Genomic DNA, 26,347 nt, shown 5'->3' with positions numbered 1-26,347 from the left:
CACAGTGTGGGTTGGTCACTGCTTGGGTATACACCCCATGTGTATAAACTCTGAACAAGAGGACAAATGACAAATACCAGGTAGCTATTTTCCAAACAGGAAAGGAATTGTCAAGATGAGCATGTTCAGTACTTAGTTACAAACTGATATCCAGTGATGTTACTACTGGCAAGCCCAGCTCAGGTTGTCAGTTCATAGACATGTTAGCTGCACCATCCTTTCACTATTCAGCCACTTCTCATCCATGTTCACCTAGGATTTGCTTCTCAGTGCTATGAAGACCATCCTGTCACTTTGGACATGGAAAATGGGATCTTACCTATGGAAACAAACCTTACAAACAATCTTGCACGGGTCCTGCAAACAACCCCTGTATGAGGATTCTTTGGATCATACTTGAAAGGTTCTTCATTGCTCCTGTTCTCGGCCCATTGCGGACCCAGTGTGTGACTCAATGATCAGACACATCCCAGGAACAAAACAGGCCACTAATGGGCACTGTTCATGGCCATAAAGTTGTTACCATGACTTTCATGACTCCTAAGACGGATGCTGGGATGCAGTTTACTCAGAGGGGCCAACAGAAGTAAGAGACTATCCAGAAACTACTTGGAAAAATTGCTCAGGAAAAGATTTTAACCTGATTTCCACTTTTCTGTGGGTTATTTTGTAATTACACTGCAAATGACCTCAAACAGCATCTTGAAGAACAATAGGAAAACCTGTCCTTGTTCAGATCCTTTCTTTCAGACACAGATGGAGCTGCTGGCTGTCCTTGGGGGCTATTTACCACTAGGGCTAAGTTAAAGATCAGTATTTCAAGCAGGTGATGTTTGTGCCATGTGTCAAGGCTCCAGAAGCAGACACAACGGTCTTCTGAAGAGGTGTCACCTGGACACATCAGGGCTGGTGTCTGCCACCTTGGTATTAAATGTTTTCGTGATCTGTGACATGGTACGAGGCTGAAGTTACTAGATAGAGAATCAATTATTCATGATAAAAATGCTACACAAATATTATCTCTCATTTCTCTGCAGCCTTCTTTGCAGAATGTCATCTGCTCTTAAGTAACAAGTTTTTTAATGCGTCTTCACTCCTGGTTTTGCCTGGAGTCCCTGTACCAGGCATCATTTATCACATCATCAAATCCTTCCTCTACCTGTAATCAGACCAGAAAACTCTCAGATTTGACAGAAATTAAACCTTCCCTTCAGCATCAGAAATCCCTCAGGATAATACACAAATAAATCCTAATGAAGACAAAGAAGTCCACACTTACCCAGAGCAGCAGGTAGAGCTCAAGAGAATTGGAAGCTATAGCTCACCTCTGGCCCTGGCTCACACAAGAGACAGCTAAAACACCTTTTAAAGTATTTCCTGATAAATCCTCAGCTTAAGAATGAATGATGAGGAAATCAATATAAACCCATATTTGCATGCTGGAGCAGTGGCTTCCATTATTTTTTAATCAGTAATTAAAGAAAAAATAATTACTGAAACTTGAAGCTATTCCATCTGATTCTCACTCTCACAACTCGCTTGTATTCATCTACTAGCATGTGAAGAGGGCAGTGATTACACTCCTGCCAATGCATGAGCTTTACCAGAGCAGGATTTGCCTTGAGTGGCCTAAAGCAAGGGCAGACTAATTTAGTTCACAAAGGTAAATTAAGCTGATAGGCTTTAATTAGGGGAAGCGCCATTTACAACTCAATATGGGGCATAAGGTTATTTGTGCTCAGCACAGTCTCTTAGAAGATGACAGCACTTCCCTTTTCCTCTCTCTAAAGCAAAACTCTTGAATCAAAATGAATGCTCTAGGTCCTGAACTGCATATTCTCCTCATCCCATCTGCCATATTGATATCCTGAATTCCACTTAGATCTCCATTTTTTCCTTTAGTGGGTGAGTAAGGTCAATTTGAACATGTTGCTCCTTTCTGTGCTTTCTGAAAGCTTTCTGTGGATATACCCCATAGCCTGGTTCACTTATTTTTCCCTCTATTTTATGTGGCTGCTTAGAGATGTATGTGCAGCAGAAGCCTAGAGGTTGGGGCTGACTGACCAAAACCCTGTTAACACCACAGCTCTGAATCATGGAACACCCTTTCAGGTGTTTTATTCTTCTGGTGCAGCTAAATACACATACACAGCTAATACACAACTGCAGTGATACAGCTGTGTACAAGGTGTGCACCCACTGATCAGGCTGGAGGATTTGGGCATGAGTAACAGGCTAAAACATGCTGCCAAGAAGAAAGGTGCTGAAGGTGTTCTAGGAAAGGCAGAATGAGGGAGAAGGTTTTCAGTCTACAACAGTCGTGTACAGTGACTGCTTTAAGTTCTGTGCACAGAAAAGCATAGTAAAGCCTCATTTATTTATTTCTAACCCACATGCTATTTCTCACTAGTAAGGATTCAACGTCTGGGCTATAAAAGGATAATGATGAAGTCAAAATCTATTAGAAAGGCAAAACAAAACTCTTGAACACAAAGCCTGTAAAATAGAGGCTTGGGTCCAAAGCCCTCACTGATGCAGGTGGTTTGCAAAGAAGTGGTAGTAGCTTTTAGCAAGAGGGCAATTGCTGGATAGTGCTCTGTACATCCTGAGTTCAGATAATACAAATAGCTGCCTGTGAGAAAAACAGATAGGCTAATGGCCTCTCCTCTCTGCTCAACAGAGCAGGGCTATTCACAAATGTACACTGGCTAGGGGATGGGGGGGGTTATGTGTGTTTTGCTTTTTGCTTTGTATTTTCTCTCTTTGATCAGCTGCTTTTTAAAAGTAAAAACCCAGTAACACAGGAAACCATAATGGAATTCTGTTCTGTGTCATCTTTTCCCCTTTTTGACATGCAACGTATTTAACCAGGTGGCCTACTCAGCTAATGGATGAAAGGCACTTGTTACATTGCTCTGCTGGAGTAGATGAAGCTGATGTGTTCTCCATTATAGGTACCTTGCTTCCAGGGAAGCCAGAACAGATCCAGAGCTCAATTCCACATCCAAGTGCTTATTGTGAAAGTCACAACTGCTATTCACAGGCTGTTTAGATGTTTTTTTTTTTTTTCTGAAAAAAAAAAAACCCTAAATTTATTGACTTTAAGGTTAAAAATCCTTGGATTCATTTTCAGATTACATGAGGAGATGTTTCGGACTGGGAGTGGTTTTGCCAATAAGCAGATTGTCATCTAACCTGAGCAAACTCTATTTTACTCACTAATAATATTTGAGCAGCTTAAAAGTCTATCATCTGTTTCCTTGCTGAGCATGTGATCTTCTGTCAGGCAAGCAGTTTTATTGCTCTCATTTCAGGCTGCCTAGCAAGCTATCAATGTTATATCTACATCTATGTATATTATTATTATTCCCAAGAAAGAGTCACTCAACTTATTCACTCATTAGGGTGAAACCCCCCAAATATCAGATACCATGCAAATGATGCATATATGATACAGAGTCATTCTAGATGTAATAAATTGCCTTCAAGCTGTGTTTTAAACTCACTACACTTCTACAGGCAAGGTTTTATAGAGCTTTCAAAGTAAACACTCAAAGCTCACCATCGTAATATACCAATGCATTTTAATCCAAATAGAAGCAAATACAGTGAATACAGTACTTTTGTGTATAATATTATCCATATATTTTATATGAAAGATTCTAGACTCCATTTTTCTTCCAGACTTTGCATAGTTAGTACAGCCACTACCCCTAGTAACCTGCTAATTTAAGAACAACAGGGTAGTGCATGCGGTGGGCCATGCACTTCTGCCTGTCAATAAAAATACTGTTTCTTTTCACAGCTATTTCTTTTTCTAAATCCATCCTTGTGTCTTCCAGGTTTTTCAGAGACTGTTCAGATTCCAGTAGTTTTTGCTTCAGGGATTCAATGGTCTCCGTTAGTTCTTCAACTTCACTGATCAACCTGCACAGAATTACAGTAAGTAGTAAAAAAAGAGCAGAAGCCAGTTAAAAAAGCATAGAACTATAGGAGGAATAAAGATCAACAGCTATGGAATCATAATACCCAACAACGAAGGAGCTCAGAGAGGTCCTACATACTTGGTCAAAAGCAGTGTTCACTTTCCCAGCTTCTGTATAGAAGTATCCCATGATTCAGATTGTACCAAGAATGCTTTTTGCCACTAAGCACAGCGAAACTATCCATCCTCACCCTCTCCCACTATGTAGGACACTTGTACCAAGAATTACAGGACAGAAATTGTTTGATAAGTCACCCAGTTTGACTGGATCAGCATTTTGTTAAGCCTGGTTTTTGATACCTGTTCACTGGTATAAAACCCAAGAATTACAGAATGGTACTTGTGCCAGAGATCAGAAAACAGTGTTTAAAAGCAGATAAGCTTTTAAAGAAGCAGTAGAACTTCATTTGTTAAAAAGCAGCACGTCACTTCAACTGAAAGTCAGTGGGGGTTACATGCTTTACTGCAATCTGCTGCAGAGAAGGCACATATTTACTTCCTGGGAAAACAAGATCCCTGTGTTCTGGGCAAACGGAGCTACTACAAAAAGCGTAAGCCTGGCAGTTAAACACATGCCCACTCAGCAATGCACTTGCCTGTGTCCTTAAATCCCACTGAAAGAAACACCCATACTGAAAAGCTTGTGCATGGATGGGTTGTTGAATCAGGACCTTAAGTAAGTGTGTCTGAGATGGTACAAAGCGCCTGGATTAACTATAACTTTTTTTCTCACTGTATTAGCACAGCATATTGGCTTTGAATGCTAGGCCCCTTTGCTACAAGGATATTATAAGCCTGCAAAAGCTGATTCTCCGCTTCTCCTAAGGGCAGGAAAATGTGAAGGAGGAGAATCAATTACAAAGCCTGTAATGAGATCAAAACTGACAAATGTGACATTCAGACCTTTAATTTGAAAGGATTTGTTGACCTCCAGTTTTAAAACGGATTATTACTGGAAATCAAATGCCACCAGCCCGATGCTTTGTAGTACGGAGGACTTGTCTCAGACTATGAGTATGTTGCAGCTCATTTATATTCTCAGCACTTGAAGCATAATTCATTTGGCACATAGTCCACCTTGTGGTGACTTTTGCTAAGAGCAACAGGGTTGCAAGTGATCCACATGCTGTCCAATTTCTTTGGATCATCTAAATCAGAAAGAAACCACACAGTTCAGAGAAGCAAGTGTTGAGACAAAAGGCAGAGTTGAATCTATAGATTTTCATTTGTCTATAAATTAAGTTAAAGTGATGTTTTCCTCCCGGTGGTTTCAGTCAATTGAATTATTTCGGACTTACATCAGAATCAAACCTAGTAATAAAAGCTAAAGACTATGTGTTGCCAGTAAAAGGTGCAAAACCTGTCTAACATTACTTCTGGATAGAATGGACACCTTGGAGGACTTGTTTAATAGTTTTTACCTGAATTGTGCTTCGTCTCTGCAGAGCTCTATGTTGGGCCTAAAAGACCTGTCATACAGCCTTGTTTGAGCAACTTTCACTGGGGCTTCTTTGTCTTTGATGGCTTTTTTGAGAGCAGCAATGTTCGCTTCTTGATTCCCAATCTCCCTAAGCACCTAAGAGAACACCCAAGGAAAAGAACTGTTTAAAACCAGACATATATTGTCTCCAAGTAGGCTTTATCCATTTGTTCATGGTCCTGGTAAATCAGTTACCGTCTTGACCTCCTGTTTGGCCAGAATAGGGAAGAAATAGAAGTACAAAGGTGGGTTTGACCTCTACTACTAAAATGAGAATCTGATCTTTCTAAAAAGCAGCAGAAAATATTCTGCAGGCTGTTCAAAACCTCTTTCACATCTCACGTGGGATGACAACACATCCTACCTCCATGAATTGCTTTTAATTGTAAATTATCCAAGAATAATTCAAGTGATTTTGAAGGAGACTGAGAACTTTTCTTTGACTTTCTTCATATTTACATCCATCTCTCATTTAGAGAAGCACAACAGATAGCAAAAGGCTGAATTGGAGCCACGATCAGACTTATAGGATAGTAAGGTGGCACAAGATAGTGTTTGATACTTGACATGGACTACATTTTGTTCTGGAGGACAAATCTACTGTGATCTTCTCAAAAGAGATTTTTATGCCTGTAGCCAGCATTCAAAAAACAGCACTTACGTTCTTCAAATGATGCTCGAGGTTGTGTTTTGCATTGTCCAGCTCCTCACAGCGCCTGACAAAAGCCTCATTCACAGCAGCACATTGTCTCCTCAGGTCCTCAAATACATCATGAAGGATGCTGTCAATCAAGGCACGGAGACTGATGGAAGCCATTTTTTCTCGTTCTGCCCTATAGATGTTGTCATGGGTGAACTTGGGCCATGTCTCTGGTGTTGAAGCACTGGAAGAGGTAAATGGTAAACAAATAGGAACCTTGCTCTTTTGTTCAAGTTGCACTCAAGAAGACAATCTGAAGCTGATTCTCTTCCTGTGTAAGTGCTGTCAACCTCTATTTGTTTTCACTGCTGCATGCAGCCCAGACTTGTCATGAAGGGAGACAACTAACCCTTTATAAAACGAATAAACTCTCATTCATTTTGTGCTTTCTGAGGGAAGTAATACACAAAGTCATCCAAATGTCTTCCATCTTTAGATGCTACTAAGGTAAAGAAGGTATATACATATTTTTTTGTGCAAGCACAAGCAATTAAGTCACCAACAAATAAAGCCATGAATGTATTTAAGCTTTACAGTCTGTGCCTACCTTGAAACAAAAGGTTGTACTTCACCATTTTGAGCAGCAGGAGGAAATACATAGCACCTGGGACACTGCATCATATGAACACTGCCTGAAAGAGCAGGGGGAAGCAGCAGGACTTACAGTAATAGTAACACTCTGTTTCTGGAAGCACTTGCCTTTCCCGAAAGAATGGCATGCCTGCTGATGTCAAACAATAGGTCTCAATAGGATTTAGATCAGCCTTTAAAAGTATAAAGCCCATTATTTCCAAGAAAAACTTTTACAAGCTCAGTTTGCATACAGTGAACCAACTTGACCGTCAGTAGCATGCCATGCTGACATGGTAGCAGTACCTTTACTATCCATGCAGCTATTTTAAAGCTATGACATGGTATGTCCAAAGAAGCAGGAATCACACCCTTAATTCAGACCAGCAGGACAGCTTTCACTGACACAAAGAACGTGTTGTAGCTTACCAAAGGATAACGACAGCAACTACTCACCTTTCCTCATACTTCACTGAACTAGGATGGAACTGGATGCTGGTGCTCTCGTTACTGTATCTGCCACATTTATCATCAATGTTGTACGTCTCAACTTTGTCTGACAAGTCCATTTCACAGATCTCTTTATGATCCCGATTTAGCCTGAAAAGTCATTATTATTACACACTGTTAATGGAAAACAACACAATTAACAAAGCTTTTATGAACCGAGGCTCTGAGCCTTCGCCTGTCAGGAGCAATGAGAACATAAACTTTCCTTTCTGTATGGAAAATCCTAACCAAACCTTCTCTCCCACAACTATCTGCTGGAAGGACAGTAAGCCTCGTGTGCTAATCACTACCCTAGACCTTCAGTACTGTTCTGTGCCTACTGAAGGCTTAGAGCTCTTATGCCCAGAGACAAAGGAGTTGTTGGACATTGGATTTTATATAGTAATCCTAAAACACAGGATGTTTTTAGTAGTGGTTACAGCTGCAGTTATTATGGGCAAAATAGATAGGAGGTTTGCCCAACAGAACACTCTTCCCATAATAAGACATCAGGTAGTGTTAGCAGAAGACCTATCCTTCTCTTTTACTTGAGCATGAATCAAATTTAAGACCTCCATAAAGTGACCCTCTATTATTCTCTGAGTGCTCTGATCCAGCCTTTCAAAGACTGGAGCATGCAGGCTGTGTTATTGTCCTTGGAAGAGAGAAGTACGATGATATTCAGAGTTAAAACTGCTCCTTTTTTTGCCGATTAAATGAGTCACAGGTCGCCCAATTAGTTAGAATGACTTCAGACTACAAAAGGCAGGGGGTCGTTATCAACTGTTAACACCAGATGGCATTCTAACATAAGGAATGACGAAGACTGCCGACCACTGACACTAAACGATAGTACTAAAGTGGTACTAAAATGAACTTAAAACAATCATAAAAAGCAAAGCCTAAACTCAATAGACTCTTCTCATACTCTAATTGATATAAAAGAACTACTTTAAATTATTTTGCGTTTATAAACATTCTTTCTAAATATATTTCACTTTATCTGGTAAATAGCACAAATTAGAAAGAATAAAACCTAAAATACAAAGGCTTACAGCAGTGGACTCTCTCATATCGATGCACCTTAGGATTCAGGTAACATCTTTCCAAAGAGCTTGTTATAAATTAAAAGCAAATATTCCTTTTGAAATGCAAAGAACATCCATAATGATACAGAAGGTAGAATGTTCATATTTTAAGTTCACACTGACATCTGGTGGCAAAAAACTCCTCTTGGAAAGGTCCTTTGATCAGATAAACTATTTTAAAAGAGCCTATACTACAAATACATCACAGGTGAACAAGGTAGAATGATATCCAGATGATACTTTCATTGCACTGAGGTTTAGTGTTGGAGAATTAGATCAACACACAGATCTGAAAATCTAAAGCATGGCTTTAGGGCACAACTCCTCCTACCTTACCCCACTTGGAAATCCTGGACTTTCATCACCAAGTACCTCTTTTCAAGTTTAAATGGAATTCACACAGCTCATAAGCCTGGCTCTGGTATGATCTTTATCCACTGGGCACTTTACCCCTATATATTTGGCTCTATCACTTAGCTACAATGGTATCATGAAAACTGGCTTACCGCATCTGGTTAGCAGCTTGCGACAAAGTTGTTTTCAAAAGCTCCTGAATACTTCTGATAAGCTCAGCTTCCTAAACAAAAACATTGAGACTTCTGTGATATCTGGAGCAGAGCATACTATCCTGCAGAGCAATTTGATTTCAGTGGCTGTGGATAGACACTTAACTCTTCTGCTCACTACTCACCCTATTATTGGTAGACATGATTATCCAAGGAGTTAGCAGATGCTGAGGTTAACTCAGTGGTAAGCCCAAGGCAGCAGCAATACTTGGAACACCTCTAAAACGTGGGGATTCATTATTTTCATACTGCATATTCTATGAAAAAGTCTATGTTCTATGAGATTAAACAGAATATCTGAATGACTTGCACAGCCTTAAAGTAGGCAAAAATAAGCAGATCAGCTCCTCTGGCAAGACACCAGCTTCCAGAACCTGCTGAGTCCTTGCAGCTGCCTTGTCCTGTTGGAAGTGTTTTATCTGCATTCAAGGGAGAGGCTTCCCACCACTCTGAAGCTCTCCAGAAGTATACTTTGACTGGTGATAAGGTGCTATTTAACATAAAGTATCAGCATCTTGTTGGCCTGCCTCCTTCGAATGCTTTGTATTTACTAGAACCAGTAGTTACTATTCTATGATTTAAACACCTATTGCAGCAGGTGTAGGAAAGCTGTCATAATATAGGCCAAATGACACTTAGAGCTTTATTTTTTTTTAATTAGATCTATTTATTCCAGAACCCATTTTGCTCCTGGTGAGGGACAGTATCAAAGGCCTGCAGTTATCTCAAATATGCAATGTTGACTGAGGGGTTGATTTCCTCTCAGCTGCAAGACGTGAAGCTTTGCCTCACTTTGATAATAGAGCCAATGTCTGCAGTTTCAGCTCAAGCTGGTTTTAGCAGGAATGCTTACTTCAGCACAAACACGAATAAACCAAAAAAGACCACACTTTCTAATATTCTTTTATTGAACAAAAATACCAGGTTCTCATTTTTGACTGCAATAATGCTGCTTTAGGGATTATCAGTGCTCTACGTGACTTTACTGACCTGGTGATTACATAGTATTATATAAAACACAGTCCAGCAAGCATTTTCTTTGTTATTATTTAATATTCAAGGCTCAAATATTAAAAAGAGATTTGTATATGAAAACCTCTTCCTTAATTTTGCTGGTTTACATCAATGATAGTCATCCAATGACAGCTAAGGGAGTATATCCTTACTAATAAACTTTATTCCCAGAACACTGCTGGCACTCATTCATCTTTGCACTGGTTTTGACAAATAAATGAGTGTGTATGTCCCTGCAGTGTCAGTTTCTCCATCATAAGACACCAACAGGGACCATAAAAAAGATCATTTTATTTCCAAATGGAAAAGGATGATAATCATGATGGGAAAGAAAATATTATTTTTAAGGCTCTAAAAGAGCAAAACTAAAATGAATGCATAGCTGAAGGTATCATTTTACAAACTATGAGAACATGAAACCTCACTTCCTGCACAGAGGAAGTATTACAATGGATGAGTTGTCAAAGTAAAAATTCCCAGGATTTCAAAGAGTTGGGAAGACCCAGCACTCAAAATTACATTTACAGTAATTCATATTATTTTGTGTTGGATGCAAATAAAAAGATCTCCAGTTCTCTATGAGTAATTTCAACTAAGAAAAGCCTTCCTTTAGCAGTTAAGGTCTCTCACATGGAAAGAGTGAAATAATGCAGTAAAAAAGAATTCTCTTGTGGAATGACCTAAAACAAAATTTACAAATGGATTCCTTGTTGAGGAGATATGCATTCAAATATGACATTTAAAACTGAAGAGACAGTTCTCATCATTAGTGGCAGCACAAGACTGATTAGAGTGAATAAGCAGGTGTAAATGACAATGAATTTTCAATGCTTATCTACTAAATCTTAACTTTTAAAATAGATTAAAAGTCAAGTTGTATGGCTGGGAGTTGCTGTGGCAATAGGTTGAAAAGGAAGATCCTTCATCCCAGCTGTACTCTTAGTCATGTTAGACATCCAGCCTGTTGCCCACCCATAGCTATGGCTGGCTCATGGGACTGATGTGGGAGAAGGTCCACACTGAAGTAATTCCTTCCAGGTAGCACTACCTGCAGAGGAGAAGGACCTGGGAACCTCAGACACCATGTGGAGGACTTCTAAAAGGCCACGTCTGCTCCTTCACATGTTCTTTGCAGAGTAAATTCCAACAACCTGCAGCCAGGAGCACAGCTTTCTTGGACTCATTGATTTCACCCATAAACATGTGGGTGATTCCCCGCTGAAATCCTGAGGGCAGATCTGGGTTTCAGCAAGTGGCAGAAGAGATGACCTTTTTGTGGTGGGTTCACAAAACTGTGCTGGCAATCCATCTGAAGGCCCAGTCTGCACTGAGAGGAAAAGCAAGTGGAAGAGTTCTACAAGATAGCAGCATCTCTGGTTCAGAGAACAACATTAACTGACATTTGCGTTTGAAATGTCTTTTTCTTCTCCTCGTTTTCCCATACATGTCATCATGTGCTATTAAAATGAAATACTGTCAAATCTGAAGTGATCTTGGCTTCTTTTTAGCTATCTTCTCCACAGTTCACACTAATAATAACTCTCTGTTATTATAAATGGTTGTCAATTAACAGGGAGGGAACATTTGATACTTCAGCATATTCCCAGCCATTGGTTTTATTACAGTATTTAATGTTTATGATGCAGAAGTTGAATTTTCCCCAAATCTTGTGATAAAACCATCCCAGTTCATGACTTTGTAAGTGTCTAATTAATGGTGCAAAGAAAATGTTTAAGAGCAGATGTTTATGACTTCCATGAATTTACAAACTCAGGTCTTTTGCAGCCTTCTTTCCATCAGCGAGTTGCAGACGTCAGCAAAGTCTAAATACAGCTCCCAGGACCAGCATGATACAGTGTGAGAGCAGCTAAGAGGAACTGGTAGAACCGTGTGAGAGAGGCTGTGCAGTCACCCTTGATTTCAAACCCAGCTGCACCCACCCACCCATCCATCCATCCATCCGTCAGCAACAACGTGACACCAGATGTTCCGCACATCAGCACAGCAAATAAAAGCAAGCGAGCTCACAGATCTCACCAGCTTCTGACCTCCAAACAGTGTGTAAGAGGAAGCCTGTTCTTCATTACAAGTGGGAGTAAAAGCAGGTACCATCTTCAAAATCCTACTTCTTTCACTGGCCCCTTTCCTGCTGGTCTCTGAATTATTTCAGATACTGAAAATAAGCACTTGCACTCTTAACTGAGTTGTCTACATACAGGAGTGTTCTATTGTACAACTGGTTCACTTGGCAAAGTGTCTGGAAATGGTATTCTGTTGTCTTCCTTGCCCCAGTACTGCACTTAGCAGGAATGCATACATATGAATCCTTTCTCCACCTTTTTAAACTTTAATTTTACACAGTTGACAGGATCTTGGCTGAAGCTTTTGTCTTTGGCATGAGGGAATAGCTGGGGCTGACTTCATTGTTGAAGCAAACACACAACAAATCAACACTCTGAGTCTAGGGTAGAAAAATGGTGTCAATGTAAGTACATCCACTTATTCCACAGTCATATCTGGCACTCAGCTAATGAGTCTGGACAGTGGAAATAACCTTGAAATGCAGTATATACGCAGCTGAAACATGATTTATTGACAGTTCACCACCATGTGGCAAGTCCTTTGCTAGGGCTTACATTTTCAAAATTAAATGTGTGCACATAAACTTACTAAACTGTCATTAAACTGATGCAAAGGGGGTTCAGAGGAGATGTCATAGAGCTTTTGAAAGACAAAAACCTCATACAAAACTGATGGCTTGACTGCTTTTAAATTCAGCTATTTCCACTGCAGCAGCAAAGTAAAATTATTCTATTTGAGAGATTTTATCTTCTTTTTAGTCATCAAGATCCTTCTTTACTGGAGAAATAATTGTGTGTTTCTGCTTCTTTTTCTTAACCAGAACTGCATTAAAAAGAGATTAATATGCTGTTAAGTGGAGTCAATGAACTTCTGAGTAGCAGATGATTTTACTATGCATGTGAGGAGCTTTTACTTAAATACATTCATCTCTCATTCCAGACGTGGCTACTTAGTGGTGGAATTTATCACGATAGGTGATCTAAATGTGATTCCATGCTGCAAAGGAAATAGAACAGATGAATTGGACCCAAAACTCCCTAAAAGAAATAGGTAGTGTGCCAAAAGAAAACCATCAGGAAACCCCAGAATGTTATCTGGATGCATAAAACATCCATCAGAAATACCTGTTTTCTTTGTGAGCCATCTGAACAGATAATGAAAGTGCAATTACATGCAGGGATTCAAAACTGCTTGTATCTGTGTATTTGATGTCATCTCTTCAAATGTCATCTGCCAAGGGGCTGCTGAAATGTGGTTGTCTCAGCAGGATGCTCTGGGAACTGGGAAATCTTTTTCACTGCTGCAGAAAACTGACAGGGGGAACAAAACCTCTGTGCTATGAAAAGCTTTTCCATGATGATGGGAAAGGTAGTCCCTTATCCACACATCCTCTTCTCCTGGCTGCAGGTTCCCCCAGTGTCTGTCCATTGGAGCCAGCAGGAACACAGCAAAGATACCAGAGAATGATATCAACACAGACCTGGGCTGCTAGTAGGTGAAAAAGAATTTCAAAGAAAGGAAAATGATGTAGAATATCAATTAGCTGTGTAATTAAAACTGCAATGAGAGGAACATCTATTTCCTAGCATAGCTGAATTTTGGAAACTAGTTCTTCTTTTCCTCAGTTTTTGCATGGGAAGAGAATAAATTATGCTGGATCTCTCTTGCATTATGATTTCTTGAGAGAATAAAGATTAGAAAGTGACTGGAAAAGTGAGCAACATTCAGAAATGGTATGTCAGTACTTTAGTAATAAAATTTGCAGAACTCCTCCAAATCGGCAAATGCTGTATCACAGAGCTACCAGGGAACTGGGCCATCAGCTTGGCATTCTGTGCAGTGAACAGTCAGAATTCACAGAAGAGCAGCGCTAAGTGGCAAGAATTATTAGTTTTGGAGAGAGTAAGAAGTACAAAGTACAATCTGATTTCTTGCAGTGAAAGAGGTAAGAATATTGCTGCAACTTCAAGAGCTGGCAAAGCCACAGAGGGCACATTTTAACACCTATTTGCAAGCGTTTGTGCCATAAAATCTATTCCTTTGTGAAAATGGAAAGGATTTCCTCTGATATTGTGTACTTCTCTTCCTTCTGCACTGCAAAGGTCATTGGCATGGCAACAAAATCTTCATTTCTCAAGAGTCCATCTGCTGCTGGCACACCCGCCTCAACTGAGCTCACATCATTCCTTTTTGATGACATCCTACTTGGCTGTTGACTGTCTGTCATCACAGGCACACAATCCCAATTTCAGGTGAAGAGTTAGCAGCAGCAGCAGATGCACTTCTGAGCAACAAACAGACTATTCCCTGAGATCAGGAGGAAAGAAATACACGAGAGAAATCCTGCCAGGCAATGATTTCTTTTACTATATCTTACATTCCATGATTTCTCTAAAACATCAGCAGCTGATGAAAAGAATTGCTGTCCTGTAATCTGAATCTTGTAACAATTCACACACTGAAATAGCCTATACATTAACTCTCACATGTTTATATTTTTGACAGGATCAACCTCTTAAATATTGATTAAGATTCAGCAACTGTACACCATTCCTATTTGAAATACTGCTAAATGCGATCATGCTCAACACTATCATGCCATCAACCATGTAAGTCTCTTCAATATTTTTCTAACAAGTAGTATTAATCATCTGGTTTAATCAGTAACCCATCATGAATCAACTTTCACAGTAAATTGGAGACTGAAGGCAAATACTCATTCCTTTATTTATGGGACACTCGAATAGGTGTAATTCCAGAATGAAAAATGACCCTGGGATCTGTTCTCTATAACATGGGCAGCCACAATAATTACACCAGCTTTGATGGCAGTCTACACACCGTGTTGGACCTCAGTGACAGACAACTGTCAGCTGAAGTACAGCATCCTCTATAGGAGGAAAAGGATAAAAGAAATTTCAGGAGAATCTCAGGTTTGTTGAAGTCACATTGTCAGAAATACCGTCTGTGCCCTTTGCTTGCCTTGAACTGTTATCTTGTGTAGGTGTCACACAACTACATCATTCAGGATGTCGAAATGATGGTCTGTGTTGAGACACTGCCACACAGTGCTGGATCACCACCTCGTCATGAACCTTGGCAAGACTACATTAGCCTCAGTGGGAAAAGGTAATGGCAGAGTCTGCCAGATTTGGACAGCTTGAGCATGGGAACAGCCAAGGGGCATTTCACTGGTCCTTATTAAGGGTACTTTGCTTACTGGGCATTGCATTTTTAAAGTGTAACCTGTGGAGATGAGGAGACTAAATTGAGACTGGAAGAAGTTTAACAACACAATAGGATGCCCATCCTGGCTCAGGAAACCTGTTTTGATTTTGCTTGGATTTCGTCTGGGGTGGGTGGGTGGGTGAGGGGTCTGGTCTCCTGTAATCATCCTCATGTGATTTTAAATACTTTTTAAACAGAGGAAGGATTTTAAACAATCCTTCTTAAACCTAGGAGTGGACAGAGTCCAGGCTGCCCTAGGCCTCGGCATTGCCACAGGATATCTGCAGTTATCACATACTGACCAAGCTGTTCATCGTTTTAGAGAGTAGAGCAGCACTAAGAGACAGCTGCCAAGAACCCCTAACATCCTGCTCACCTTCAGCAGCTCTTGTTCCACCTCATCACTGACCAGGTCCGGGGGTTGCCTCCTCTCCCGACACCGCAGGTTATCAGTGGCAATGGCATAGGGCACCGCGGTGGCATCGAGCGCCCTTTCCAGCCGCAGCTTCTGGGCTGCCAGGAGGCCTGTCTCGGCACCCAGGTCCTCAATCTGCCTCTGCAGCTCAGACTTCCAGAAGTGTACGTCCTGCAGGCGCTGGCCCAGGGCGGCTGTGGAGTTCTGCTGGCCGCGCTGAGCAGTGGCAGCGGCACGGGCACACAGCTCCTTGGACTCGGCCCGGTTGCGCTCGCCCCGCTCGCAGCCGGTGAAGGCCTCGCTGTACAGATCAGAGTGGCGCTGGTGCCACTCGTGGGTCAGGTACTTGGCAGTACGGAAACCGGACGCGGTCAGGCGGCTGGAGGAGTGGGGCCCCGTGTTCAGCGCCACCTCACACACCTTCCTGGGTAGCTCGGCGGCGGGCACAGCCTGCGGCGCCGGCTCCTCGGCCAGCAGCGCCTCGGCCTGCGCCATGGGACCGCCGCCTCCCGCAGGGCCAGGCCCCGCGTCCTGCCGTCGCCGGGGCAACGGCGGCAGCCAATGAGGAGGCGGGTTCCTCCCGCTGCGAAGGGAAACCCGAGGCGGCAGCGGGGAACAGCCCGCCCCCCCCGTCCACCAATCAGAGCGCGGATCCGCCCCGAGGGCGCGCCTCATAGGGGCACGCCGGATGTCCAATCGGGAGGCAGCGGGGCGCGGTGGGGGTACTGGGGGTGTCATGGCGGCGTGATGGTGGGCTCTGGGGCGGGAGGTTTCCCCGTCGCAGGCCTTGGAGCGTGTCGCAGTGTTCATAATCCGCGTGTGCGGCCGTGTTGGTGAGAACAAAGGTACGCTGAAGTCTCCACGTTGCGTTCTGGCTCCCCTTTGTGCTAAGGAACTTTTCATTTCCAGCCGCCGCGTGAGCGCAGCAGCGCTTTATGGTGTTGGCTTTGGAAATGGAAGAGAGTCCTGACAGGATTTCAGCCAGGTTCCTGCCCAGAAAACTCTGGAGGCGAGGAGGAGGTGCAGCACGCCCCTCTGGGATGGCTCCTGAGTGGGGGGCAAGGCCTGAGGGGGGTCTGCGGCATCCCCTGGGCTTAGGGCCTTCAGTTTAATCCGTTTTCGCACCTCCTTCCATTTTTATACCAAAATGTTCACCCTTAAGGCAATTTGAGTGACTGTGGCCTTGTCATAGGTCAGGTGCATGTGAAATTCAGTTGCTGTGGCATCCCCTGGTGAATTTTCCCGTGGGAAATGTAGCTTGTGCTTGAATTACATTAAGTCTTGGGGGATGCCATCAATGAGCAGCAATAAAGGAAATTAAAGGAAGGGTTCGAGGCAGAGGCGTCTCCAGAGCTCTTGGAGGAAGGAGGGAAGGTGTTGAACAGCACGGTGACAATAGGGGGCACTCTCGTCCTTGCACTGCGACAGAAACTCTTCAATGTTGTTTCATTGTAGAAAATGGGAAGAAAAAGCCACGTGCGCTGGAGCTTGCTCGGTGTCATCCCGGCTGATCGGCGGCTGGAGGAGAGCAGTATCTGAGCTGCATCGAGGTGAACACAGCAGGTAGTACAACCACACCACGGCATGGAGAAATGACTCCCTGCCTGCTGAGAGATGCTGTTTGCACCACACAAACGTATGCAGGGGACACTTTGCTTTATTAGAGTTTGCTCTAAATCCACAGTCAGTCAATGGTCAATTTTCCAGTGGGGTCTTGCACTCTTTAGAAAGATCAAGTGCTTGTCCCTGATGGAGAGCTTGCTTTGGAAAGATGCACTGTGCATGGGCTGCAAGCTGCTGCCCACCAGCCCTGTGCTGCAGCTGCCAGCACATGTCCAGCAAAGGCCCTTTTCCATAGGGACAGTGTTGAAAAAGGAGATTCAATCCCAGCAGAGATAAGAAATCCTTCACCTTCCCTTTTGCAAATATTATAATTGGCCCTCCACTTAAATAGCAGCAGTAGATGATGCTCTTTGCATTGCTGAAGTCTCAGAAATGACACGCTTTGCTTTCCCTTCACACTTCATTTCTCTCCTTTTTCTTGCATTTTCCCACTAACTGTAGCTGTCCTGTCTGTTCCTTTCCTTATGTTACCCCCAGCCTGTACTTTTCTTTCTCTTTCCTCTGCTTGTGGGCTTCTCTGCATGGTGATCTATGCAAATTTTGCAGTTTTAAAGTACAGTAAGGAAAAACCCTGCTGAGCTATTCAGAGTGAAAGTCCTTGGTATGGAAAATACAGTTTTTCAAAATAAGGGCAGCAATGATTTGCTATGAAGCAGCATTTTTCTCTGAAGGTTTCAGAAGAGCTTTTATTAGTGGCATCTTATCGCAGCCCATTCAGTGTCACCCAGGCAGTTCTGAAGGTGGGTCAGTGGCTAAGGCTGCAAACTTAGCTGAGTTCTAGGCCCTAAATGTGACTGGTAAATTATCATCTTTTCCAACAGGGAAACACTGCACAAAAACCATGTAAAGTCTTTCTTATCTGGTACAAGGATTACTTCAGAGAGCAGTTTTGGGGTCCCAACTGGTCAGTACTTCCAAGGACCAGACAGATGTTTTCATCAGGCTGTGTTTTGTTTGGATTTTTTTGTGTCAGTCTAAGCATGCTTTCAAGTGTTCACAGACACATCGTGTCCTAACAGGCTGCATATCACATTCTTGCAGGAAATAAAAGCAAAACCTACTGGCACCTGCCAGATTCAGGAGTTCCCTTCATTATCCAGGGCAGACCCAGGGCCCCTGTGTTTCAAAGCCATTCTGCCAGTTGAGTGATTTAATATGCCTCTGTAACATATAAATTATTAACAGCTATTCAAAATGTTCCCAGAGCACAAGATGACAAAACATACTGGAAGAACAGAACAGAATTTTTTTCTAGCTCAGATCTTTTGACATGCAGTAGATTAATTTTGGCTAGAATCCTTTTTACAGGAAACTGGTTCCCCTTCTTACAGCAAATGCTCCTATTTATGTCAGGTGCCTTGTGAGCTCTTTGGCTTGCTGTTGTTGCTGCTTCATTTTGTTTCCTTACTTCTTGTTTGATTGTTTTTAAATTAGTGTAAGTGGCTAAAGCAATGTTGTCACCTGGATCCAATCTCCTTGTTGCAGCTAAATCATTCCATGCTGCTGTCTGCAGGACAGGCTGCAAACTGCTCAGTGGAGTAGTACAGGTCTTGTACATGGAGAAGGGAAAGGTTTGCTCTCACACCCCAGCAGCTGGGATGTTTGTGTCTTGTCCATAGCACAGAAGTACTGGAAACCCTTTCTTTAACGAAGGTGTGGGTCCTTTGATGTATTCCTTCTCCCCATAAAGGCAATCAAAAGCTTGAAAATGTGACCCACTTCTATCCAAATATCCCTCTAAGCACAGGCCAATGCATGATGGAGTGTTCTGAAAATGTGCTTTTCAAGCTGTGCTGATGCTTTGGGGGTTGCCTATGGGGACCTGCTGAAGGGAGGCAGCCAACGCCAGCTTACTTTGTTGTTCTAAGCTGAACAAAATCTCAGCACAGCACGGCTCTATCATGGCTGTTTTCTTGGAATTAATGAACATAATGACTAATTAAATACTGTCCCATCAGCAGAGAAATCAGAAACGAGATCAACAAAACCACCTGACATAGATTTTCTTGGAAGAAAGGGCTTTGTTCTCGTGTTTAATGTAGGGAAGCCTTGTTAAGAAGGGAAAGCACATCATAAACCTTCTATAGTTGGCCAGGTATAAAGAGATATATTGCAAACAGGTCTCTGACTGATCACCAAGCATAAATATAATTTACTCTTCTTCCCCTCCCCACTCTCTCTCCCATTTTCCACAGAGAAAAATATCTGGATGTGCTACTGTCAGGGAGATGTGGTGCCTCTGCATCAAAAGCAGTGCAGTCACTTTTCATATCTCTGTTGTAAAGTGCCAAAAGATGTTTCCTCTCTCTCAGCTACCAGAGTAGGGTGGGCAAAGAGAGCTGAACCACTTTCCTGGGCTGGCTGCTAGTCTTTGAAGTGCTCCCTGCTAACAAATAACCAGTCATGCACAAAGGCAAGCAGTCAGTCACACAGTCAGGAAATACCATCTAGCGTTTAACCATCATTCAGCATTTTGCAATAAGGGGAAAAAAAACATAGCTGAAATGGAGTGATAGTACATTAAAGTTTCTGTTGTACATTAGAGGGCCATTAGTCTGAGCTGCCCATTCTCAGGCCAGACTTGCTTGCAAAATTGATCTCCCATTTTTGTTCACAAAGGACATTGTCATGACGAATTGACCGTGAGGCAGCCAGGGGTTGCTTGCACTGCATTTCAGATCCCAGACCCCAGTCCTGCAGTTTGGACTACTCCCATCACTTAAAGATTAACGCCAACAACCCCAAGTGGTGCAGTGTTTGACATGGAAGAACCCCTGCAGCCAAGGATCCTGATTTGCTTTTCTTGCCTCTATGAATCAGGCAGATACTCACAAAATTTATGTCATTTTTGTCATATTTGCTGCTGTTTGAGCGATTCAGTTTCTTGAGTCATTTAATAGCCTTTGAGAGGGTCTGCCTTTCTGAAATGCAGCTTCTAATCCAGACTCTGACTAAGATGAGCTTGCTAGCAAAAGCTGGCCAGGTCTGACCCATTTCAGGCCCAGAAACTAGATGCAGGACTCAGATCTCATAGCTTTCATATCCTCTCTTGGCTCATGTGCATGCAACACCTGATCTCCATGTCCCCAGTGACCAGGACAGGAAATCTTGGGCTTAAACTGGGTATTGACAAGAAGAGCTGTGTCATCCCCAGCAAGAAGGGCTGGGGTGGAGAGGGAGGATGAGAGGTGAACCCTGGCTTACCCAAGCCATGTCGCATTGCAGAGAAAAGCCTATGAATGTCATGGGCTGGGAGTGCTGCTCCAGAAATGTCCTCTGCTTGAAACAGAAGGCCGCATTCTTCTCATGGCAACCCACTTGTCAGAAGTTGGCTCAGTTTTACTCTTAGTGGAACATTGATTTTATTTATTTAATGGAGCATCATTATACTGTTTCTCTGCTGGGTGCATACCCTGGTGATGAGTACCTTAGCAGGGTGATAGATAAAAAACACAGTCCATTCAGCTAGATGATAGATGGGGAGTAAATGTGGCGTATTAGTTCAGAGGAGACAAAATACAGTCAATTATTTTACATAAGGCAGTGTCTGGTACTCCCAGTCCCTGCCTGAGAACAACAGAACACATCAATAAAAACATTGAAGAGTTCAGAAGTGAGATTTTTGTTTTAATACTGACATATGGGCAAAGTGTTACATTTCAGCTGAAGAAATAAACATAAGCTAGCCTCAGGATCTCTACTGTTCAGCAAAAGACTAAGACCAGAGGTTATCTCAGAACATAGGTTTTGCCTTTGCATTGTCTCATATCACTGAGATTAGAAATGTCTCCACTTTTGAATCTCATCACCCCTTCCTAAAATTCAATGGATTCAGATAACATGAATTATTTGTAGCAGCAGTAGCATTTCTTTTTAAAAAGTAGCTATTTCGCAGACAAAACAAAGCATAAATTGAGCTGTTCCAGCAGGGATGAAAACACCATTTAAAGCTTCACTTCCTTGCCTTGGATCTCAGAGGCAGACTGTGTTTGATTAGATCCTTCCAGCGGGTGAGATCAGGTTGAGTGACAGCTCTCTGTGCCAGATCCACGCTGTGTTTATTTGCATTTTCCACCAGCTCTGAGAGTTTGCACTTTATCCTTCCTGAAATCCATCTAGGTGGGGAAGCATTAGAGAAATCATTTTAATTATAGTGCAGGGACTGAAGCTTTTCAGAGGTTCATTGTCTTTGTACCAACAGGTTTGATTAAAACCAGACATGGGTAAAGAGACCTAAGTCAGATGGAGAGCAGTGAGTACCGGGCAAAAGGGAGAGGGACAGCAAGTAGAGACCTCTGCAACCCCCTCACGTGTCCGTCTTCCTAGTGGTGGTAAGCCAGGACTGTGCAACAGTGAGAAAAGTGAGAACATTCCTGCTTAGAGCACAGCACGGATGTCAAGCTGATAATGCACATCGTAGTGGCACTTTGGACGTTGAGAATAATTAGCTAAAATCCAGGCTCCTCTCCTCTCCAGCCAGTGTTGGTACAAAGATGGGCTGTGGTAGGACTTGTTTTGATGAGGAGCTGCCTGCTGTGTGCTGCCAGGCAGAAGGACTGAAAGCAGGAGCTGATGAGTGCCTGGTCAGGGTCTGGCTTGGCAACGCAAGCACTGAGCTGCTGAAACAAGCCCGATACTGGCCTTGCCCAGTACTGCCAGGCCCCTTCCTGCTGCTGGCAGCTCCTGTGTAGGCACAGGCAGAGATAGCACTTGCATTGTTTGAGAAGAGAAAGCAGTGTGGTTGTTCAGACCTTAGATGGAATAAACTGGTTTAGTTCCAGTGGGTAAATGAAATTACGCTGACATTTACCAGCAAAAATCTCCATCTCATGCTTATAGCAAGACAGGATATTCTCTCTTTAAAACCTTCTCAGCTTTTGACTTTCAAATTCCACATAACTGTTTTCTTTTGATACACTTTTGTCTTATTAGATTCCCTTATGCACATCCAAACATCTTGATGGCTGGCTTTGTAGAATGCCTTCATCCCAAATCAAACATCAGCATGTGAGTGTGGGGTCCTCTGGTGGAGCACCGCACTGAATCATGATGAAGTCTTTTGGGTTTGCTGAGTCTCCTTCACCAAATTGCCCTCCCATTTGAAGGATATCAGTACTCTGTCTCCTAGACCTGCTTGAACAATACATTTTGAACTAAAGGTACTTGGATTTTTCGTTTTGAACTAAAAATACTTGAACTAAACACACATTTAGTTTTGCTTTCCAACAATTGCTGTCGGTCAGGGACATGTGTCCTGTGACTCTTCAAAACTGAAACCCATGTGTGGCTGCACCAAGCTCGTCTGCTTGGAAAGCAAGTCTTGGACTGTCTTTTTGGTGTTTTCTTTTTCACTTTTCCTAATGTATTCTGCTTAAAGGAGCCACGTGGTAATAATCAGCCAGTGCACTGCTGACCTTACGGAGTTCAGCAGCCATCTGTTTAAAACAGAGATGTAAAGAATTTCCAGAGAAGCCTTTTATTATTCTCTCGGTTCAAGAGAATAACAGGACTCCTCAGCATGGGCAGCAGCTTTACAGCACTAATAAATTCCACAGCTAAGAGGCAAACAATCAATTTATCACCCAAGGACGCTGCTTTCTCTGCGTGGAGCCCAGAGGTTTGCTGTGGTTTGGAACATGGGCCATTCGTTTCAGTTAGCTTCGTTTTCCCCGCTTTTTCCAACTTTGTAGTTGAAAAACAAAGTCTCCACTTCAGCTTCATTCTCTTTCTGCAGCCAAAATGTACATCTGCAGGCAGAGCAGAAAGCAGGGATTTTGTTTGAACAAGCTCAGGCCTGTTGAGAGTTTTGTCTGGTACAAACCAGGGCCTTGATCTGCGCTGAGATATTCTGGGAAGATCCTTGTTTTGGCATGGAGCCCTGTCACAACCATCCACCCTCCTTATGAGCTCCCCGCAGCCAGGCAGTGCCTGAGATGTATGATGGATGGGTAGAGTGTATCAACAGCATGGGAGACATTGGTATAAAATCTACATAAATAGTTGCATAACTTAGGAGATGACTTTGTTTTTTAGCAAAACAATTTCTCTCTTGGGTCTTTCTGTGTTTCCTTCAGAGTCCCATTAAATGTGAGTGTGGTCATCTCCTGGAGTGCTCCATAGCGTGATCCTCACAGGCTCCAACAGTAAAACAATGATAGGTAAAACAGTCAAGATATTAAATTGCAGATCCATAAAGCATATAAAAGGTTGAGCCTGAAGGTCTTTGAAAATGCAAGTAGAAAAGTGTTTCAATTCCAGCTGAGGTTGCACTCTGTGCTCTTCACGTTATCTTCAGACGGGGGGATGAAGAACAAAGTCTTCAAAAGCAGTGAGTTGGGTAGGTGGGAATTTCAGCGCATAATAGTCTTGAAAAGGATTTTCCCTTGCAGGGCTGAGTATTTCTCCTGAAATGCACTCCCAAAGCAGTCTCTGCTCCCACTAGGGCAAACCAGCCCATGTTCCCTGGGCAAACAAGTGTATGTCCTGGGCTTTCCAAGCACCCTCAGCTCTTGTGTGGGCAGCGAGACTGCATTAAGTCACAGGAAGGTCATCAAGGAAAGTGGTGAAAGCTTCAGGTTGGACTTTTGGAGGTTTTAAGTCCTGAAGGTAGAGAGTGCACATAGTGGAGCAGGGCTCAAGCCGAATTTCGTTACTGGAGGCAGAACCACTCTTGCTGCAGGTAGTTTCTATGGGCTTGTGTCTTGGGGATCTGCTGTCAGAGTGTGGACATGTTGCTGCTTTCCATATCTCTGGCGGAGCTAATCGAAAGCACAATGTGGTCTGAGAAATTCACTTTATGTCAGGGAATTAGTAGGAGAGAAAGCTGATAATCTGAAGCGTGCAAGTTCTCACCTCCTGCAGCACCTTGCAGTGAGTCCCTGGGAAATGGCTTTTGCTGAGCTGCCACATTTTGCTGAGATTTTATTTCTTATCAGAAATGTTCAGTGCTTGAAGCCTGTGGGAAGGGGCAGCTCTGAGCAGGGGAGAGCTGAGCAAGGGGACAGCAAACAAGCCCTTGGGGTCACACAAAAGCACGACTCAGGCCATGGTGGCCAGGACACAGTGGGGAAAATATCTGCACAAATAATCTCTATTTCAGGTTATGGCCAGTGCTTTTGCCAGAAATCAAGACTCAGACTAACAGAACAGTGACCCTGCACAGTTCAACCATTCCAACTCTTCACTTTTATTCTACTTTCCTGAAAATAAAGTTGAAGGCACATTAAATTTCCATGTGTGGAAGATGATTCCCTCAAATGTTCTCATTAGAACCAGGTCCAGGCAGAGAGATGAGTAATGGGGAATTAGAAATTAAAAGCCTGAATGTGAATGTGAAGAGGGGTCTGAAAGTCATTTTCTCAAATACGTAGAAAAAAATCCACAAACCAGATTTCCTTTTAGGAAGCTGAGAATTACTGACCTATTCCTACAGAGTACACTGTAGTACACTTAATACAGAGGTATTAAGTATGAAAATTCACAGGGATAGGGCAGGACTTTCAGAGTCACTAAGTGGAATAGGTGTAATAAAGTTACATTTATATCAGGGTTTTGACTGATCAGCACTAAAAGCTTTCTTCCCCCCCCCCCGTCTTTTGTGGGTGGCTGATTGTATTTGGGTGGCCAGGCTCCAGCTCCATCAGACCATTGTCTGGCAGGTGAGAAGGTTCAAAACACAGTTAAAATGGATGAGTGGTTTGGGTTTAAGGACAACTTAAAATTTCTGAAGCGTGTTTCTCTTCTAAGATTCTGTTTTCATCCATTGAGTTTATCTCCATAAACTGCAAGGAAAATGGGAAAGGAATGTCCTTGTCTAGAAGGAACTTTCTCAACTATGTAACTGAGCAATATTCATAATACATCTCACTCTCTTCTTCTTATTAGCGAATTTGACATTAACAGATCTTCTGCAAAGCTATTACTCGTTGGTAAATATTTACTCAGCAGCATCAGGCCATCAGCTTATTTCTTTTCTTATGAATCATTCCTTCATAATATCTTTCTCTTATTGTTCTTGATGCCTGATCGGTCTCTTGAATTGCCAACACTTGTCTCTGCTCCCTCATTGCTGGCTAACACCAGCAGCTGACTTTCTGACATGTTGTTTTGGGTGATAAAATGTTGGTTCTAGAAGCCCTGAATGGAGGAATGTTGAACATTTTCCATAACTTCCAGATACTTAGGACAAAACATTAATAATATCATGTTCCCTGAGGAAAGAGCAAACAAAAAGTGATGTGTTTCCAGACCAGCTTATTCTCTCAGACGCTTTAAAGCAGGGGCAATGAGAAGTGAAGTTATTCAACAAATGCCTGGCCCAAAGTAACTGTAATTCTTTGGAGGAATGTGGGTGTATCTCTGCTGGGAAAGTGAAAATTAAAGACGAGTACATTGGGTTCAGCAAAGCTCAAGGTCTCTTTTCAAACCACAAGTCATGCGTGTATGAGCTAACCCAGAATGATGCTATTTGTCTCTCTCTCTCTGCGAATGACACCCAGTCAGCCTGGTCTTGAGTTGGCACTGCAGCTTGGAAAGCTACTGTAGGTGGCAGAGGAGAAGGACCGAGTCTTGGATGCTCTGGGGAGGCCAGTGTGCTCCTTTAGGATTTACAAAGCCATCTGGATGACACTGGGCTGTGTTCCTAGTGGGAGCGGTGAGAGGCAAGACAGCCTTGATACCAAGCCTGTCTCTGTAATTCACTGGCCCTACATATTCCCCAGAATATATCTTATTTATCATACCTGGCTCATTTCCTAGGACTGAGTCCAAAACTGCTTCTGATCTTGACTGCTGGAGTATGAGTGTAAATACAGTGTGCTGTACGCCCTCCAAGAGCAGTCCCCAGCGAGTCCACTGTGGTTATCCCAGACAACAGCCTGATATTAAGATTCCCCATTATCAATGGTTTGGCTTTTAGAAAGCTGTCTACATAAACAAAGCCTATTTAGCTTGTGATTGTGCCCTGGAGAGGGTCCTACAATCACTTTCATTTCCCCTTTTGCCTTCAAAGGGAAGAGTCTGTCCTAGGAATGAGCAGAGACCGAGAGCCATGGCTTGGATCCACTCCCAGCTGAGTTATTGCATTGCTGTGTGGCCCTGGCCATGGT

At 42.7% G+C, this 26,347-nt stretch overlaps 1 protein-coding gene and 1 long non-coding RNA gene across 2 annotated transcripts; one reads left to right on the top strand and one right to left on the bottom strand.

The window, feature by feature from the left end:
- Positions 1–3,567: 3,567 nt before the first annotated feature.
- Positions 3,568–16,135, bottom strand: TEKT4 (tektin 4). Its single transcript, XM_061473159.1, has 6 exons — positions 15,579–16,135; positions 8,819–8,889; positions 7,192–7,335; positions 6,127–6,349; positions 5,407–5,561; positions 3,568–3,927 (listed from the first exon to the last, which is right to left on the bottom strand). Exons 1-6 carry the CDS (start codon positions 16,110–16,112, stop codon positions 3,714–3,716), a joined length of 1,341 nt encoding a protein of 446 aa, XP_061329143.1. The 5' UTR covers positions 16,113–16,135; the 3' UTR covers positions 3,568–3,713.
- Positions 16,136–16,374: 239 nt separating this feature from the next.
- On the top strand, positions 16,375–26,347 carry LOC133279611 (uncharacterized). The gene is made up of 3 exons (XR_009746927.1): positions 16,375–16,462; positions 17,073–17,167; positions 26,251–26,347. It is a non-coding gene; the product is annotated as an uncharacterized LOC133279611 (long non-coding RNA).

This window comes from Pezoporus flaviventris, unplaced genomic scaffold, assembly GCF_033815535.1.
Source record: "Pezoporus flaviventris isolate CSIRO_AGI_PZ_B2104156 unplaced genomic scaffold, CSIRO_AGI_Pfla_v1 ptg000078l, whole genome shotgun sequence".
In the NCBI taxonomy this organism is placed as follows: domain Eukaryota; kingdom Metazoa; phylum Chordata; class Aves; order Psittaciformes; family Psittacidae; genus Pezoporus; species Pezoporus flaviventris.
The sequence above is the reverse complement of the archived record's forward strand: the minus strand, read 5'-3'. Positions and strand labels throughout refer to the sequence as shown.

Bases quoted from the DNA above. Each gene is read 5' to 3' on its own strand.
- TEKT4 (XM_061473159.1), bottom strand. From the start codon at position 16,112: ATGGCGCAGGCCGAGGCGCTGCTGGCCGAGGAGCCGGCGCCGCAGGCT. The intron at 8,890-15,578 runs GTGAGCAGGATG...GTTTTTGTTTAG, and splicing joins TGGAACAAGAGCTGCTGAAG to GAAGCTGAGCTTATCAGAAG. The intron at 3,928-5,406 runs GTAAAAACTATT...AATTCTGTGCAG, and splicing joins AGAGACGAAGCACAATTCAG to GTTGATCAGTGAAGTTGAAG.